At 34.3% G+C, this 15,972-nt stretch overlaps 1 protein-coding gene across 1 annotated transcript in view; it reads right to left on the bottom strand.

Moving 5' to 3' along the window:
- The window catches only part of LOC108345515 (nudix hydrolase 3), a 43,937-nt gene extending 37,169 nt beyond the window's left edge, over positions 1 to 6,768 (bottom strand). The window contains exons 1-7 of the mRNA XM_017584088.2: positions 6,537 to 6,768; positions 6,262 to 6,441; positions 4,390 to 4,467; positions 3,879 to 3,975; positions 2,826 to 2,959; positions 1,900 to 1,981; positions 75 to 161 (exon numbers count right to left, since the gene is read on the bottom strand). Coding sequence (XP_017439577.1) covers positions 75 to 161; positions 1,900 to 1,981; positions 2,826 to 2,959; positions 3,879 to 3,975; positions 4,390 to 4,467; positions 6,262 to 6,441; positions 6,537 to 6,610 — 732 coding nt within the window. The 5' untranslated portion in view covers positions 6,611 to 6,768. The remainder of the gene's footprint in view (positions 1 to 74; positions 162 to 1,899; positions 1,982 to 2,825; positions 2,960 to 3,878; positions 3,976 to 4,389; positions 4,468 to 6,261; positions 6,442 to 6,536) is intronic.
- Positions 6,769 to 15,972: the final 9,204 nt, after the last annotated feature.

Raw genomic sequence — 15,972 nt, 5'->3', positions numbered from 1 at the left:
TAGCATAAAACAAATAGAGACAATATACAAAAACAAATGAATACAAACACAGTATAAAGGATTGTAAACACAACCTGTAGAAGAAATATTTCATCCATAACAGCTGCAGCCTTCACAACCAAACCCAGAGCCTTTCTGTCCAAATCTGAAAGCCCAGATAACTGCCAGAATGAAACATTAAACTTATTTTAAGGTTAACTACGAACCACAAATTTTGGGACAAAGTCAACTGATAATGTTATTAAAAATCCAAGGGAGAATAAACTTAACCAATAATGATATCATTGCCTTTGTTGAAAAGTGAACTTTAAGACTAACTCAACTTCACAAAAACCAGCTTATAAGATGATGTTTGCACTCACTTATAAACTATAAATTGACCTTATCTATAGTCGATATGGCACTTCCAACACTCCCTCACGCCGACACATACATCTCGAACGTGGCATTAGACATAAATAGATGATCCGATAGCGGCACAATAGTTAGTGGAAACAAACAACAAACTCCGCTCGGATGGACTTTAACTCATGGCTTTGATACCATGTTGGGGAGTTGGTTTTCAGTCTAACTCACCTTACAGAACTGGCTCGTGAGGTGAGGTTTGTACTCACTTATTTATTGTAAATAGGTCTTATATCTAATTGATAAGGGACTTCCAACAACCTTCAACATTTATAGAAACATGTTGGCAACACTCTCTAACACACTCTTCCTAAAACAGCCCTAGTAATGGTTGATACTTCTAATTAATTTATTTGGGGTTAAATATGCTTTTAGTCCCTCAACTATCAAGCAATTTTAGTTTTAGTCCCTCCTTCAAACTTTGGTACACTTTGATCCTTGTCCTTAAGGAAACTATAATTTTTCGTCCTCCAAAACAAACGCCGTTAAATTTAATCTGATGTGGCTAACGGTGTGCAAGGAAATCAAGGGGAGCACAATAGTGGCTAGCACAATAGACCCAAATCTCGACAAAGATAGACTATGAATTGCTCTAATATTGGTATGAATTGCTCTAATATTTGACTATGATATCATATAAAGGTAGTGGAATTTAAACCTAATGCAACTGTACTAAACCAAATCAATATTGGTGACTTGGGCCCAATTACTAGAAGCATGGCAAGAAAGCTTCAAGAAGAATTTGAAGACCCATCCAAGGATTCTAAAGTGCTCTTCCTCAAGTTCAATTGGCAGCTATTGGACTAAGGACAGCCCACCCAAGCTCATGAAGATTGGAAGCCTCCTTAGTTTCTAAAGACATGTGGCGCTCAGTGCCCTCTGCCTGGTGTCCAGTGGCAACGCGTAGGAGCCTTTATTTCGAGCACATGTATTTTGTGCTTCTCTTCGAGTTTTGGAAGCCTTCCTAGGAAGTAAATTTAAAGTAAGGCTTGCACCCCCACTTATATACTATGATTGAGTCATATTTCTAGTTGATGTGAGATCTCTAGCAACAAGCAAAATCAAGGAAGTCATACTTTATTTGTAAAGCACTTCATTACAAGTAAACTCACTATACTACCAATCTATGTGGATGATACAATTATTGCATAAGATAAAATAGAGAAAGTGCCTTTTAAGGAAAAGAGGCTGCTTATTCCAAAAATCAAGTATTTCCATGGAATAGAGGTTGCCTATTCCAAAAAAAGGAAATTTTCATCTCCCAAAGAAAAAACTTTTTTAAAGTTTTCTTATTTCGAAAACACTTTTTTAAGTTTAACCAAACTTTCTCAAACCTCATTTGCATTCGAGGAGAAAATATTAGAAATACAATATTTTAACAGTATAGTTTTCAAATTGACAAGACGGAATGGGGGAGACAAATAGCTAAAAGTAGACAGAAACAGGTCAGTAAAATTAATACAAGAACCAAAAACAGATGAAAATAAAAACAACCTCTGCACTAAGGGAAACAGGAGCATAACGACTTATTTGCTTCTGTAGAGTCAAACTGCGTGCTACAGTGTTTTCCTTGTACCTTAAACAAATATGCAAATGTATGAATACCAAAATAAGTATATAATCAATGTCTGCTTTAAAGATCATGTAGTTGCCTTTGATAGAATATAATCAGAAGTATATTTAAAGTTAAGAAAGTTGAGTTTGGCCATGTGATTCTGCAGTTAAAAGGAAATATACATAGTTTAGTTTGGAATGGATACAATGACGCTTCTTACTACATACTGGTAGGCAATTTTTTGTCTGGCATGAGATGGTAGGCACATTCCATGAATATTCAGTTTTCCCATTCACTTTGCACGAAGTTTCTTGGTATACTTAAAATGATTTGGAAGAGGGGCCAATATCAAAATTCTGTCTACATATGCTGTTTTTGTCTATATCTGCAGAGGAATACCCATACTTTTAATGGCCACTATTTACTGGGCCAAGCCAACATCTAAGACTGTGCCTGACCCTAATAAGACAACTTCTAAGCTATGAAAGTACAGACATTCTTATTACAAGAGTTGTCAAAATGTTAGACACAAACCAAGCAAGTTCAAATAGTTTTGGTTCACTCCCAATTCTTTTATTACCTTATTTTCTTTTCTATTTGGAAGGACATCTCATTCCCTCTGTAGTTGTACCTCGCTTCTTTTCTATTGAATAAATTTTACTTTAAAAATGAAGAAAATAGAAAGACATGGCCAGCTGAACTGGGAGTGAAGTTCTATACTGGTACAAGGAATCAAACAACAACAATAATACTTTTTACGAGAGTTATTGCAGATTGAAAGAGGTTTTGTTTCACATATAAGAATCTTTTATTCAAAACTAATTATAGCACACAAGAGTTGACAAAAACTTAAATTCTAATATACCTCTTTTCGATTACATCAAAGAGTTGACCGTATTCTCCATTTACATCATAGGGGACATAATCTGAATCTTCTTTGGCCAGTAACCTTTTGTATTCTTCATAAAAGATATATTTAACAGCTGAAACCTCCGATTCCTGCCAATGAGAGAAAATCCCCACAAAAAAGATCAGGAAAAATTAAGATAAAATAAGTCATGCATGCACCAAGAAAGGCATAAAGGACATGAGAGTAATGGAATTAGATTAGCACATCAATTAAATATCTTTTGTCTACAATCAACCATGTAGAGATAGTATATACTGCCAGCCCATTATTGACTTACAGACAACCACCCTGAGAATTACAATGCCATCAATGCATCTAACGGAATTTAATCAACACAAGACATAAAAGAACACAAACAGAAGTGAAAATAATGAAAATATAATCAATAAAGCCACATGACTATGAATGATCTATTGCATAAGTCTTCTTGCATTGTCAAAATTGTTTAATTGAGTTTCACCAAAGATGTTAAACATTTATGCAACTGATGTTATAAATATTTTTTTCTGGACTAGAATATCATGGAGTTTAAAAGTAACTCCTATGTGCCAAAGAGTTAATTAAAATGAAACAATCAAACAAAAAGAACTATATCCAATATAGTTCACAGATTACTCTAAATTCAATCACTAAGACAGAATTAAAAGACATAAATAGACATTAAACAAGAATAGATACCAAGATATAAATAGACATTAAACAAGAATAGATAGCAAGATATGACCAGAAAAACTCAAGTTCTATTCTATCTCAGTATATAAATCTAGTAATTAGACTCAAATCACGGATTACAGAACAGAAACTTTAAAATAAAACTAAGTCATAAAAAATATGCAATGATCACAAATGTCATACCTTTAAACTGAATTCTAGTACTTCTAAAACAAGTTAAATTTGTCAAATAATGAAATGCTATAAAGGCTGGTTCCATAATCAAATAAAGGCCACTTATTATGTCTCTCAATGAGATCTAAAAAGTCCAATTTGAAACAACTTACACATCCTCACCTGAAGTGCAAAGGCTTCCAGAGGTATAGGATCAAGAGTTGTTACCAGATACACATCATTAAATTCGTTATTGATGTATTTTCCATCATTTATGACACTGCATTCCATATTTAAAGATCATATTAGCTAGTCCACAGATAAAATAGGAGAGAAATACACTCATTGAAGATAAAAATCTTATATGCTACAATAACAGAAACACAAATTAACTTGACAGTCTCCTTCATATGCGGAAGAGACTCCACAATACGTTTAAACAGACCCTCAATTGAAAGGAAAATCAGAGGGTGTTTACTTTTTCTTCCACTTTTAAATTCAGTGCATTTGTTTTCATATTCAGTTTTCAATTTTGTGAGAAGCAAACTAAAAAAGGAAATTTTAAAAATGGAAAACAGCCTAAAAGCAATAGCATTTACGAAATGATAATTATAAAATAATAAAAAATTAAATAAATATAAAAACAAGACTTTAACTTTTTGCGAAATACAGAAATACATCATATACTACTTACCTGTGCTGGAGGTAAATAAATATCAATTCAAATGCATCCTTGGGGAGGATTACACCCAACTCTTCTTCAAGCTCTCTCCTGAAAAATTAGTCACACAACAACACCAGACTTGATTAGCAGTACAGTCTCTTTCTACTCAACATTCTGAATAATCATACTTTGGTGCAAAATAACCGTAATTTCATGCAATTTGAGAATGCAGGTAGGTCTGATGTTAGAATAAAAAATGTCAACTATGCTTATCTTAATATAGGGGTAACCATTGCTGTGGGAGTATAAATTCATTAATTAGGGATAGCAGATACAATTTAATGGGAACATCCTGAGTGTCTATGGGTTAAGTGTAAACCGATGGAGCGGCCATGGATGGCTTCTTGAGAGGAGCATGTAGTAACCTCATTTTGGATTATGGAGCTGCTATAATTGGTTGCTTTTCTATTGGTGAACACCTTGCCTTTTGAGCACGGGAATTTTGCCATTGTGAATGCTATTGAAATTGCTCATCCCAAAAAATGGTAAGTATTTACTACTTTTACTATTGTTCCTGTTGTATAAAAACTAACAAAATCACGAATAGTATTTCCTGAGACGAGTAGTTTTATTGTCCTTAAAAACTTATTCGCAGTGTATTGCACAAGTTTCCCAGAATACTGCAAGAACTTCTCGAATTGTATTCAAAGATCTCAAAACTAGCAAGAAAATTTGATAAGAGTTAATACATAGGATAAATTTTAGGAAAAGAAAAGAGAAAAAGAATGAAACTAAGAGAATGAGAGAAGAGAATTTTATGATGGATTGGAATGGAGGAAGAGCTCTATTTATAGAGCTAGGGAAGAATAGAAAAAGAAAATGTTTGACCGTTGCATCAGTTAAGGAACGTTGCCATTGGAACGTTGCCAAAAGAAAAGGATCGTTGCACTGATGAACGTTAGGCGACGTCTCTTTTGCAATAATATAATATTATTACAACAGTTCCTTGAAGCCTTTTGAATAGATGACTAAATGTATGGTTCTTAAGGAGATGAGTTTTAAAGTTTCACATGATACAGAAAGGGTAATAGATGTGCAGACTTACTTACAGCACAAGGTATTAAATATCATATTGATAGTTGGTAGAATGTTATGCCTTCCTTTCTTAGTATTGATGTTTTTAAGGACAGACATAATTTACCTTTTAATATATAACTAAACAAATACAGTAGCAACCCGCAGTCAATTTGGTTTAGTTACTCCAGTACCATCAGTCAATTTGATATTAACTCCTAAAACTAGCGCACGTCTAGGATCATGCCTTTCAAAGGTCATGAACTAAATTTCTTCTTTCATTTGTGTATCAAATCACATAAAAGACGGGAAAGCATGAAAGAGTTGCTTCTATTGAGTAACTAAATTAGCTGCCAAAGACAACATAACTAAACCTACTTGTTCATATCATCAAATACCAAATTGACTTCTCATGTAATGCACACAATACTAGGGGTCGTGATTAGAAAAGCATTTCCTGTTTTCACGTTGTTTTCTATTCTCTGAAATTTACACAGAAAAAAGGTTAAATGAGAAAACAAAACCAAAAGCAATATTCAATTTATATTTCACCGTTTCCTGTCCAGATTCTTAAACACGAAACAATCTGGAAAAAACAGAACAGAACGTTTTCCCCAACGACAAAATTAATGTTGTCCAACGAGATTTGAAGTTTAGCATAGTAATACGCCACGACATTTAAAGAAATAGTTTCCTATAGTGATTATCGAGATGAAACTTATTCTCATTTAAAAAAAAAACAGCAACAGAACGTATTTTCCGGTATGCAAGTCCTGTGCTCTCTCCAACCAAACACGAAACGATCGGTAATTTGACAATGCAGAGTACCTAGCAGTGATTAGCGACGAATCGCCAGCGGATATGTGACCGGCGCTGGAGATGTCCCAAAGATCAGGCCAAGAGTCCTTGCACGAGGCGCGGCGTTGGAGGAGCAGCTCCTGCGTCCGCTCCGCGAATAGCCACACGTGAACGGCGCGGTGGTAGTCGCCGTTGCGATGCACATCTCCCCTGAACACAAACGCCCACACACACAAATGCAAGCGTTGTTATTTCGCACGCGAATCTGAGGAACTGTGGCGAAGAATGATTGAGTTCGCGATTACCTGGGCTTGGAAACACCGGTTTTGAGACCGGTTTTGGTTAGAACGTCAAGGTGTTCCACTGCTTGCTGCTGCATCTCAGAGTGTTGTTGAATGAAATTCGGCGGTGCCGAGTGTTAGTGAGGGAGTCAACTATAAATCTGCGGAACGTGAAATCGGAACGGAATCAGTAACATGTACTTTTCAATCTTATCATGTCTTATCTTTTCCTTTTTCTCACCTGTCTTCTTATCATTCTGCAATGGTATTATTATATTACTCCATCTTTCTCGAATGATTTCTTTTTAATAAATAATTTTAATCTGTGATTTTTAAATTTTAAGATAACATAATTTTTATTTTAATTAATTAATATAAAAAGAGAAAATTATTTATGATAAAAATAAAAATACAATGATATATGAGTATTATTGAAATAAAAAAATTATAATATATTCTTTAGTTTATATTATATAATTTACATTTTTATAAAAGATTAACTTTCCTTTCTTTGTCCGTATTAAGTTATTAATAATGAGAATAAATTAAATATATTGGTAATATTATTTTAAAAGTCATGAAAATAATGTAAATTAATTATTTTTATTAATGTAAATAATTATGTTAAAGTGTTTTATATCAAGGACAGAAGAAATATAAAAAATATATATACTTAATCTTAATTATAAAAATGATTATTTTTAATATGGGAAACAACTTATTTTCAAATATACTATTTTGTAAATTTCCTTTTATCTTTTTAATCTTTTGTGAAAGTTATTCATTAGAATTCAATCATCCTTAAAAAAGGTGCATCACTACTTAATGCATTCAAACATTGTTATGAAATCCAGATCAAATTAGGATTTGGTTTGATTGATGGTAGGTAAATTAAATCCGGTTGATATTCAAAGAGAAAATGTAATTAATTTAGTTTGATGTGTTCAAGTAAATTTCAAACTTGGTGATTAAGTTGGTCTGAGCCGACTTTTCTCAGTTTTAAGCTTTTTAATTTTTTAATATATATATATATATATATATATATACTATTTATCATTTAAATTTATTTATGGAATTATGTTGCTTATTTATTTATTTTAAAATTTATATTATTAAAAAATTATCTTAAACATTAACTATTTTACAAAAATTATTTATAAAAATTAAAATATGGTACCAAATTATCTCAAAATTTATTTATTATTTCTTATATTAATACATTATTGTGTAAAAAATTATATTTAAATAAGTCTATATGTTTTTAGTGTTAACTAAGTAACACAACGGTATCACCGAGTTAATCGGCTGGCTCGTTTTCACGTTGTCAATAGTACAAAAACAGCTTATTACGTCGATTATTTTTGGTTTTTAACGATGAATTCGAGTTCGACGTCATATCTAGTGACGTAATTTTTATGTCAAACATTACTGGGCGACGATACTCGAACAATTTGATGTCGAATGGATAGTAAATTGACGTAATCTTAACGTCGATTTTGTACAACAACGTGACGTTACGTCGACTAGTAAAGAGTTTGACGTCCAATATTTGAATAAATATTTATATTTATAGTAAGATTTCTCGTCTCATGTACGGGGAACTGACGTAAAGTTGACGTCGTTGTGGAAGATATTTGACGTAATGTTCACGTTGAAGTTCAAAGTGGACGTCAATTTTTGAGTAATATTTGAATAAATATTTATTTTTGAAGGAATATTTGACGTCACGTATAAGGGGAAATGACGTAAGGTTAACGTCGAACTTGTCGATATGTGACATTACTATCGTTGAGCCGTAGCGATTCTCACCCAGCGTTGCATTATTATCGTTATCCACTGCATTATATGAACGTCATTCAATGCATCGTTCGACGTTAAGATGCATATATGAACGTCGAACAGTGTATAATTCGACGTCCAATATTTGAATAAATATTTATATTTATAGTAAGATTTGTCGTCTCAGGTACGGGGGAACTGGCGTAAAGTTGACGTCGCTATGGAAGATATTTGACGTAATGTTCACGTCGAAGTTCAAAGTGGACGTCAATTTTTGAGTAATATTTGAATAAATATTTATATTTGAAGAAATATTTGACGTCACATGTAAGGGGAAAAGACGTAAGGTTAACGTCGAACTTGTCGATATTGACGTTACTATCGTTGAGCCGTACAGATTCTCGCCCAGCGTTGCATTATTATCGTTATCCACTGTATTATATGAACGGCATTCAGTGCATTGTTCGACGTTAAGATACCTATATGAACGTCGAACAGTGTATAATTCGACGTCTAATATTTGAATAAATATTTATATTTATAGTAAGATTTGTCGTCTCATGTACGGGGGAACTAACGTAAAGTTGACGTCGCTGTGGAAGATATTTGACGTAATGTTCACGTCAAAGTTCAAAGTGGACGTCAATTTTTGAGTAATATTTGAATAAATATTTATATTTAAAGAAATATTTGAATAAATATTTATATTTAAAGAAATATTTGATGTCACGTATAAGGGGAAAGGACGTAAGGTTAATGTCGAACTTGTTGATATGTGACGTTACTATCGCTGAGCCGCAGAGATTTGTTAGCAAAATGATGAAGATGAAGTTTTGATGATATCTAAATCAAGTCAAAAACAACCAAGACTCATGAAGAATGATTTTTGAAGACTTGTAACTTTTGTAATAACTGTATGAACATAGGAAATTAGTGGTTTTATGTATGCATTCAAAAGTGATGTAAAAATGAACCAAGAGCAAAAACTGTGCAGTGCTAACCGATTAACAAGGGTATCTAATCGATTAGCGTTAATCGATTAACAAAGGTAAATAATCGATTGTTCCAGAGACGAATGGAGAAGCACAACAATGCATGCTAATCGATTAACAAGGGCTGTTAATCGATTAGCAGAGGCTGTTAATCGATTAACAAAGTGACCGTTTGAAAAACTAGTCGTTGTTGAGCCGTTGGACTATCCGTTGTTTTGTCTTTTAGTGACTAATCGATTAACAACTTAAGTTAATCGATTAACACAGTGAGAAAGGCTGAAAACGAAAAATGGAAGAGCCTTTGGATGAGTCTATAAATAGACTCTCATTTCCTCTTAAGATCATGAACAGAAACTCTTCCCTTGTGCTCAAATACTCAGAAACTCTTGAGAATTGTGTGCTCTTGCTCAGCTAAGGAAACTTTGTCTGTAGAGTTGGTGAAATACTGCTACGGTGATAGAGGAATAGCTGGTTCATCCTTGGTGTATCTAAGGAAGTGTTCGGAAGAGGAAGTCATCCTTCGTGAAGTATTCGGAGGAAGTGTTTCATCCTTTGTGAAGATTCAAAGGAGGTGTTGGTTCATCTCTTGTGGCATCAAGAGAGGTGCTTTCTAAACTTTTACAAATTGTATCTGTGTGATTATAGTTTGTAATTGTTTTGTGATTAGTGAATTGTTTATCTTGTTTTGAGATAAGCGACTAGACGTAGGATTGGTAAGATCCGAACCAGGATAAAATCATCTGTGCAAATTTCTCTCAACCTTACTCTATTTTATTGTTATTATTAATTGCTAAGTAAGTTTAATTGAGTAGAAATTTTTAAGGCACACGTTTTTAGTAAGAACCAATTCACCCCCCCTCTTGGTTTGTTGTTCCACGCTAACCCATCCGCTGCAGCCGCTCTGACAAGATTCTCGCCCAGCGTTGCATTATTATCGTTATCCACTACATTATATGAACGTCATACAGTGCATTGTTCGACGGTAAGATACATATATGAATTTCGAACAATGTATAATTTGACGTTACCGTCAGTGTTTTTTTTTTTTAAATTTGATTCGTTTTAGCTCATTTAACCAAACCTGAAATACAGAAACCAGTTTTCGAATTCATATATATTCACAAAATTAATTAATTTAAACCATGCTATCATCAATTCCAATTAAATAGTAAAACTAAAAGACGCTAATGCTATCATAAAAACTTAAAAGAACCCAGTTTCCATTCATCTATTCACAATATTCATCTATTCACAATAATCTATTCACAATTTAAAAGTTGCACAAGTAAGCAAATGCTACTATCATGAAAGGAAAAACCTAAAGCTATAGCTATTTAAAATGTTTATTCAAATATCATGCCTAATCCTCTCTTATCGTCTTTATTACTGCATTGGACAATGAAGAGGTAGTGTTGAACCACTACAAAATCAAGGAAACTTTACTATTATATTCATTTTATTGTCAAAAGTTTATTGATATTTGTATGATTTTCAAATGTAAATTTCTACCTTAGTCCATTCCCCTCTGATTTCTGCTCGGATGATTGCCTTTGTCAATGACATGATGTAGTAGCCACATGCCCAGGAATCATTCTGCTTATTACACTAAATATGTGAAAGAACTTAGTCAAATGTAATGGTTTAAATTTGACTACTAAAATTAAAGGTTAAAGATCAATGCATTCCAACCTTAGGATATATAATTTCAAGTTGTTGTCCTCTGGTCCTAGTCACAACTCTAAACAAATTTGAAACATTTGAAAACATTAGAAACATAAGTTAATATATTAATATCATAATGAATTGATAAGAATGAATGTAATACTTACGTTTGTATCAAGGACTTCAACTCCGCTTTCATCTTCCTATGAAGAGAACAAAACCATACAACTTGTGCTTTTTTTGGAATGATCACCATGAGTTGCCAATGGCCCCTATCATGTACCGGCAACTAGTGAGTTTATTGATTAAAATTTGATAAAAGTTGACAATATTGGGAAATACATATGCATCAATGTATGGCGCGATATATATCTCTCTGTTAGACTCAATCATCCATGTTTTTCAATATATGATTTTCTGGAATCTAAAGTGTTTCCAGATGGTTGAATGGTCTGAGGTTCAAGAAAACCATAAACTGGCGCCCAACCTGATTCCACTATGATGGTGTCCATGTACCTATAGGAATAAAGTTAAGTATATTTATTAAAAAGTAATAATACTAATATACAAATTGGAAAATAACAAATAAAAAACTTACATGCACCATAGTTGTATGCATGCAATGTTCAACATTTTTTCTCCACCAATGATCTCAAATGCATCATCGAAATTAATATACAATGGAACATGGCACTTGAGGCCAAATGTTCTTAACTCCCACAACAGCTCTACCGGTCCTTTTCTCAACTTATTTAATCTCGAGGTCAATATCGATAGAGGATCATCGTCTTCTGCTTCCTCACGAGCCGCATTCACAGATTGAGCCATTGGTTGTTTCTCAAGACGGTAGACCTGCAACTCACATTTACAAAAGTTAGGCATCATTTAATTATAATTTGAAGATTTAAGATAATAAAAAGAAGAATATAATATCGTTGGTGGGCCAAAATATGGCATCATCATAGCCTTAGGCCACGCTATAAATGTGCCTTATGCGTTCACCCATGCGTTCCTATAATTTGACTTGCACCTGTTGCCTAATGCTACTAACCATTTCCTGAGTCACAGCCTCTGTGTTTCATGGTTTAGGGCCAAAGTAGTCCCTCAATCTAGTAGCTCCTCCAACAGCACGCACACGACCTGGACGGTCTAACCGACCTGTGGCTGCTACTAGGAGGTCCTCCCTACCTTGTGCCAAAAATGTGCCTTGAGTTGTGGGTCAACCAATCCATCATGCATATCAAAATGAAGTTAGACACATTAAAAAGTTTGTTACATAATTTTTTTATGAACTATGGTAATTAGTTAAAAGTTTCCACTTACAATTCTCTAGGATATCTCCTAAGCAGACTGGGATGTAAACTGGTCATTTCCAGGTTGTCTAGGACCCGATATCATCATAGACAACATCATGTATTTTCTCTTCATGCACAACATAGGAGATAGATTGTAAATCATCAAAATAACTGGCCATGAACTATGTTTGCTACTTAAGTTGCTATAAGGATTCATACCATCGGTAGCAAGTGCAAGTCTGAAATTTCTTGGCTCTGCACTAAATTCGGGAAATGTGCCATCAATGTTCTTAAGACTATGATATAAATGAGCTCTTCCAAAATTTTCTTCGCCAACGTCTTGCACCATTTAATCTAAGTGATCACTCATCCATTCGTCGACATAATCCGAACCTCTTAAAGTTGTTGGCTTATATAATACTTCCTCATGCCAAGTCCAAACTGTATAACTTCTCATTATTCCATAGATGAACAGATGATCACGGATGTTGTCCAAGTCTTCACATACTTGATTAAGACAACGAACACAAGGGCAAAAATATTCCCCGTTCACTGGTTTTGCGTGTTCTTTAACATATTGTATGAACTTAGAAACCCCTCGCTCATACTCTTCACTAATACGACGCTGATGAATCCATCTTCGATCCATACTACTACACTAAAAGCAAAGAATCCACTGAAAAAAAAAACTAACTTACGTAGAGAACCAAAAATAAATACCTATCATACGTTGAAGGAAAAAAAACTATCATAGTATACGTACACGAACACAAATATTTATCGTTATACATATATCATACGTCCAGAATTGACAAACACAACACAAACACGAACACATATATCATACGTAAGAGATATTAAAGGAAAAAAAACCAAACTTGAAATGGTGTCACTGGAGAAGATGACAAAGTTCGCTGACCACGAACGAACACAAATATCATACGTTGAAGGAAAAGAAAACTATCATAGTATCGTTATACATATATATATATATATCATACGTCCAGAATCGACAAACACAACACAAACACGAGCACATACATCATACATAAGAGTATTTTAAGGAAAAAAAAATACTTGAAATGGTGTTACTGGAGAAGATGATGAAGTTCGTTGACCACGTACGAAAAACAGCCTAAAGATAAACAAAAAACAATTGGTCAACCTTATAAATGAGTGATGAGTGCATATTTATGCCCACATTTATGCTTTAAAGTTAAATTTTTTGATGAGATTCATGTGCTTAAATGATTGATTTAAAGTGAATTTGTGATGATTGGAATTGTTACGTTTGAGAATTAAAGAGACGTAAAAAGCGAGTTTTAGCGCATAAATTATTCTTGGATTTTCTAATATTTATTTGTGTAGCTGAAATTAAAGCTTTATTGGTCTAAATTACAAATTAAGGCCCAAAATCAGGTTTTATTTGGAAAATAATGTATAGATGGGCCAAACAGGCAACTTTTACCCTTGCACCTCCCAATTTTCCTACATACACCCCTCTTCTCTTAACCAGGCCCAATACTAAGCCAAACAGTAACCTTATTCTAAATACACCTCCTAAATTTCCCTACCTATACCCCTCCTAAGCTAAACTCCACCGGATTATGCCAGATGTCCAAATCCTCTACACACAGATCTAACCATTAAGAAATTGCCACGTCATTAATCCTCTGCACACCAAATAGACCAACCACATGCTACCACATCATTCCCCTCTGCCACATCATCATCTTCTTTCCAGAAACCCTAATTCCCAAATCCAAACCCTAGGTCATGCACAGCTGCCGCCAATAGCCACCAGCAACCACCTTGTCGTCGCGCCACTACAGACCACCACCAACCTTGTCGTCAACATTCATCGCGCCACCACACCATCCGCAACCATGCTGCACCACCTTCGTCGGACCATGCCGCCGTGAAGCTGCCGTTATCGCGAGACCAGACGCGAGTTCTTCGCCTTCATCAAATCGCGAAGCCTTCTCCTCCATCCTTTCCACTACGCCACCGTCTCCACCATCAACACTCAGACGCGAGTTCTTTTCCGCCACCATGTCGCCAGCCACCATCATCTTCATCGCGACAGAGAGCATTTCTTCTTCCACTACCTACAAAGCAAACACAGAGAACCAGAGGCAGCCATTGACGCACCCGAACTGCTCCTCCATTCGCGAAACACCACCATTGAGAGAACCTCCTCGTATGTTCGTCATCTCCTTCACCAACGCTCGCCTTCAATTTCGAAACCTGCAAGAACCCTAACCAGATCCATCATCCTCACGCACAGACCAGCAAACAAAACCCAGAAACAGAGGCAGAACCTCGTGACGGCGTTGGAGGAGACCTTTCTCCTTTTCCCCAATCTGGAAAACCCTAATTTTGGGTAGGGAGGAGCCTGACACGTGTCAAGACCCCATTGATGCGTCATTTTTTAATCAAAGGTGGTCAATTCTGTTGGAATCTGGTCAAGGATTGGTCAACAGGGGTCTTTGTGCAATTTTGGAGAATTCAGAAGGGGCTAAAGTGCAGATAGAGGAAATTTCAGGGCATTTGTGTAATTTTGGAAAGTTAGAAAAGATAAAAGATAAAATTCAGTTGTTGAATTAATTTAATTTGGGAATATCAACAAAAAATATCTTCCAAATAATGTTATAATTATCTAAATCTTTTAGTTATTTGGAAGATATAAGATAAAAGATTCTGTCAACTGAACATTCAGAGTCCAAGCCTAATCAAACCCTGTATAAAGAGACCCAGGGGAGACTTCACTTCATTCATTCATTCTCTCATACTCCTCTTACTTTTCTTTCATCTTGTATTCAACTCCATTCATGGAGAGCTAAGCATCTAGGGCTATTCTGCTGTAATTCCATTATGGATTCTGAGGTTACGTTAAGTTAATGCAATTATTTATTTTGATTATTGATTTAAGTTGTTCTCTCTCTATGTCTTTCATCTCTCTATCTTGTTAAAAGTAAAGATTTTTGCGTCATAATGTGTTTGAATCTACATGCATATTGATTATATGAGTTTTAGGGTTTCTAGGTTTAATTGAGAATCTACTTTGATTTAATTTAGGAACTTTCATATGATTAAATGGTTTTTACTATCAATTGAGAATGTACTTTGGTTGGTTGTAATAATTTCAACTATAATCAATTGAGAATTTACTTTGATTGCTTAACTTTTAACTTGGTTAGGAGATTTAAGAATAGACATGATTAAACACAATATAATTTGATTGAGAATGGATATTGGTTGAATTTATTGTGAATAATTGATGACAAATTTATGAACACCGAAAAACGTCGCCAAAAACTTGTTTAACCCTCGGCAAGTGTGATCGAATCGTATCAAGTAATAAACTTGGTAAGACCAAGTATCGTTCTCCCAAAGGACTAACGACCTAGTTAGTTATATGATTTCTTGATTATTTAAGACTTGTGAACAAATTGTTATAAGTTTCAAATGCAAAAGACAAAAAGTAAACATGTATGCATGTGATGATCAATGGGAAAGAAGAACACAAACACTGAACGAATTATATGGATGAGTATGTTGTTGGGGTAATCAATTTCATCTTATCCACTCTCATATATTTTAGGAATTCATCATTCTTTTCATCAATGTTAATGCCACTCTCTAAATTACCTTAAACTCGATGTCTTGGCGAAGAAAGCCTAATCATAATTACTAGTTTACAATGTCTTGTCTCCCTAGAAATTAATCATG

Source organism: Vigna angularis, chromosome 6, assembly GCF_016808095.1.
Source record: "Vigna angularis cultivar LongXiaoDou No.4 chromosome 6, ASM1680809v1, whole genome shotgun sequence".
Lineage (NCBI taxonomy): Eukaryota > Viridiplantae > Streptophyta > Magnoliopsida > Fabales > Fabaceae > Vigna > Vigna angularis.
Note: the sequence above shows the minus strand (reverse complement) of the source record. Positions and strands in the feature narration are given on the sequence as shown.